This window comes from Asparagus officinalis, chromosome 7 (assembly GCF_001876935.1).
Source record: "Asparagus officinalis chromosome 7, Aspof.V1, whole genome shotgun sequence".
Lineage (NCBI taxonomy): Eukaryota > Viridiplantae > Streptophyta > Magnoliopsida > Asparagales > Asparagaceae > Asparagus > Asparagus officinalis.
Window position 1 is genome coordinate 79,330,312 of NC_033800.1, and position 3,414 is coordinate 79,333,725.

The 3,414-nt window shown below is 45.4% G+C and overlaps 1 protein-coding gene across 1 annotated transcript; it reads right to left on the minus strand.

Annotated features, from left to right (window-relative positions):
• Nucleotides 326–3,301, minus strand: LOC109847409. The gene is given in 5 exon segments (XM_020416638.1): nucleotides 326–695; nucleotides 697–841; nucleotides 844–952; nucleotides 954–1,336; nucleotides 3,094–3,301. Coding segments are annotated over 5 exon segments (1,215 nt in total).

Consider the following 3,414-nt stretch of genomic DNA (forward strand, 5'->3'; position numbering starts at 1 on the left):
CTTCACATTATTTATTTGCACTCGCACATTCCAAACAAATCCACAAAATACATACGTACATTCACACAAGAAACTCGAAAAACTCCCATTATTACGGTCCACCACACATTACCAAATCCCAACAAAAATATAACAACGCTAAAAATTACATAAGCGGGGCGGAAAAAAGGAAAAAAATGGAATAAAAATAAATATAGATATAAAGCAAGAGAGAACTTACAGGCTTTCAACAGAAATTTTTTTTTTTTCTCTGCAGCCCCCAAATCATCATTTCCTCCACCTCCACTCTTCTCAATGCAGCCCAAATTCTCAGCACACAAAAGCCCTAAAAATCTCTAAAACCGTCACCCAAAACCCTAACCCGAGAGAGAAACCCTAACCCTAATCCTAAAACCCCAATCAGCGATTCTCCTCTTCCCTCCTCGCGGCGTTCCCCGCCGCGGCCCCCGACAGAGAAGCGAGCAGATTCAAATGCCCCTGGCTCATCGGCCAAGTATGTTCCCAACCCTGGCCGGCCGGAACGCCCTCGCCGGTGAACCCCGCCGCCCGCGCTGCTGCGGCGCGGCATCACAATCTCCTGACCGAGAAGCTCCACAGCTGGCCGAAGTCGGGCCTGGCCGGCACGCCAGAACCCGGCCGCGCCGATCCCCACGGGGGTGGGGCCCACAGAGGACTCGTCCTTGCTGTCATCGGCGGTCGTCCCGGAGCCGCTTCCGAGCGATGAAGGGGGATGAGGTTGACGTGGGCCCGGCGGAGAGGTGGGCCCGGGAGCCGGAGGTGGAGTTGGGCGTGGAGGTGAAGCTGGCGGGTCGCTTGCGCCTGCCGGTGGCGGCGATGATGGAGGCTCGGCCTGCGCGAGGAGCCACTCGATGGTCTGGCCGTCGGACTTGTGCCCAGCTCGCGTGTCAGGGCTGAAGACACGCGCGGCGCAGATGATCGCGGCATGCGGATGCGCGGCCGCGGCCGTCGACCTTCGAGTGGCGGTCCTTCGAGAGGGTTTCTTGACGCGGACCGTCGCGCGCGCCGTAGATGGGACGGTGGCCAGCTGTTGTTTGGAGTTTGCCGTTGGAGTTGACGCCGTCAGTCATCGTTACAGACAGAGGAGGGTGGGGTTTTTTTTGGTTTTTATGAGTCCAGAGAGAGGGGAGGGGAGTTTGGGGGGGTGGGGGGGGCGGGGGAGGAGGGGGAGGAGGAGGAGGCGAAGGGAGACTAATGATTGAGAGGGGCAGGAGAGGGTGGAGACAGCGTGAGAGCACATGGGGATGTGGGGCCACGGACAGGCTTACTTGTAAGATTTTGAGGCGAGAGGGTCGGAAAGGGGCTGAGGTTGGGGTTTAATTACGGGGGCGCCACTGAGTGGGAGAATGATAAGGAAGTTACTGGATAGAGAGGGGGTGCGATCACTCGCGGTGCGGGCCTGAAGCCCGATTGTTTTTCTGGGTTTTTTGAGTAGAGGTGGTGTGGTTTACCCGGCACTTATTTTCCCGCTCAAATTTGAAGTTTAAAAATAAAAAAAAAATCTCCATTTTTTTTTGCATCTATACGAACATCAATCTGTCTAAAGACACGCTAGTTAAGGGTAATTGCTTGTAAGCTAATGTAGCCTAGTAGCCGCAATAACTTCCAAGTAAAAAAAAAACGGTCCAACCAAACAGACCGTTTAGAAACACCAAACAGACCGTTTAGAAACACCCAATGAGCATTCACTTTGCACAATATTTAACAAAGATCTTCTAATAGATCTCTTGTCGTGGCTATATCAACTTTTAAGCAACACTCGCGACGGAAAACTATGACTCTCTCCATGTTTGGACGTGTCTGTTTGTCACTATTAGGCAGCAAAGACAATAATATAGTTCGCCATAACGGAGGGGGATTTCAGAGTCCTTGTGAAAACGGAATTGCAAACTTTAAGTTGGAGTTCGAATCATCATATATGATTTTTATTTTAACTTTGTTCACGAATTTTGTTAGTTTCATATACAAGGTCTGGAGTTCAAATCTTGCTCACATCATGCTTCCTTCTTATTTGTCCCACTAAACCTTTGAAAAGGATGTAATGTGACTCATATATGCCCATTCTTCTTCAAGGTATTCTGAATAAACTATGTTTTTCAAAAGAAAACTTGCCAATCGAAGATTCTCCTAATGAGTAATTATTTATTAATTAGAGTGCGGAATCTCACATCAAAAATCACAAGGTTCAAAAATAAATAAGACTATTTTAATAAATACGCTTTTTTCTCATATTAGGGCCTGTTTGGTTATTTCAAAAAAAAATCGGAAATGGAAAACTCATCCTTGAAATGATTTCAATACATTTCATGCACATTTCCCAGATTTCTTTTTTTTGGTTTGTTTCGCAAAGAAAACTCCACATTTCAATGCCAAGTCACACACATTTCCCAGATTTCTTTTTTTTGGTTTGTTTCGCAAAGAAAACTCCACATTTCAATGCCAAGTCACACAAACAGACAAAAAAAGTGGTTTGTTTCGCAAAGAAAACTCCACATTTCAATGCCAAGTCACACAAACAGACAAAAAAAGCCTCCAATGTAATAGTGCCCAGATTTCTATTTCTTTTGTTTGTTTGAGAACAAGAAATAGGAAATGAGAAATGAGTGTATTAAATATTATGTTTTATTATTCTGAACTATTCCAACAGTGCTTTTACTAATTAATAATTCTTAGATGGGACATTTCCAAGTGTTTTCAGCCCAATTTGGTGTGAAAACACATTTATTGAAAGTTTGAGGTGGCAGCCTACGTGGCGATTCATTTCTCGAAAATTAAAAACGAAACAAACAAGAGAAATGGAAATCTCTTGAAAACAAAATCCCATGTGGCACTTGTTCATTTCTTGAAAGTTGAGGTGGCAAGAGATTTCCAGATTTTTTTTTAGCAAACAAACAGGCCCTTAGACTAAAATTTTGTCCTATCTTATAAAGTATACCTCAAAACTTCGTATTTTGTAGATCACACAAGGGCAAATCCACCTATATCAAACTGGTGTCATGTGATACTAGTTTGATATGAGATGCATAGGATCTGCCCCAATTTCTCATTCTTACCAGAACCTATTCTTTTTCTTACCTGATCCCAGTAAGAAAAATCCAAACAGTAATTTTTCTGGAAAAAAACACTGACTTTTAGCCCTAGTCCTCATCTTTGCCTCCTTTGACTTGTCATCGTCGCCATTGCCGGAGGGCCTCAAGAGCTCCGGTGGACCTATCTCCCCTTCTCTTCTTCCTCCTTCACCTTTAGTCTCCATGGCTCTGCTTTCTTGGTTCCTCTTTCTCATTTCACTGACCGCCTGATCCCAAGGCCTCTGACGACCTCTTTGTCCTTGCCTCCTCAAGACCCAACTCTCCTTCACTTCTCCTCATTCATGATGCAACCTCCTCTGGCCATAAA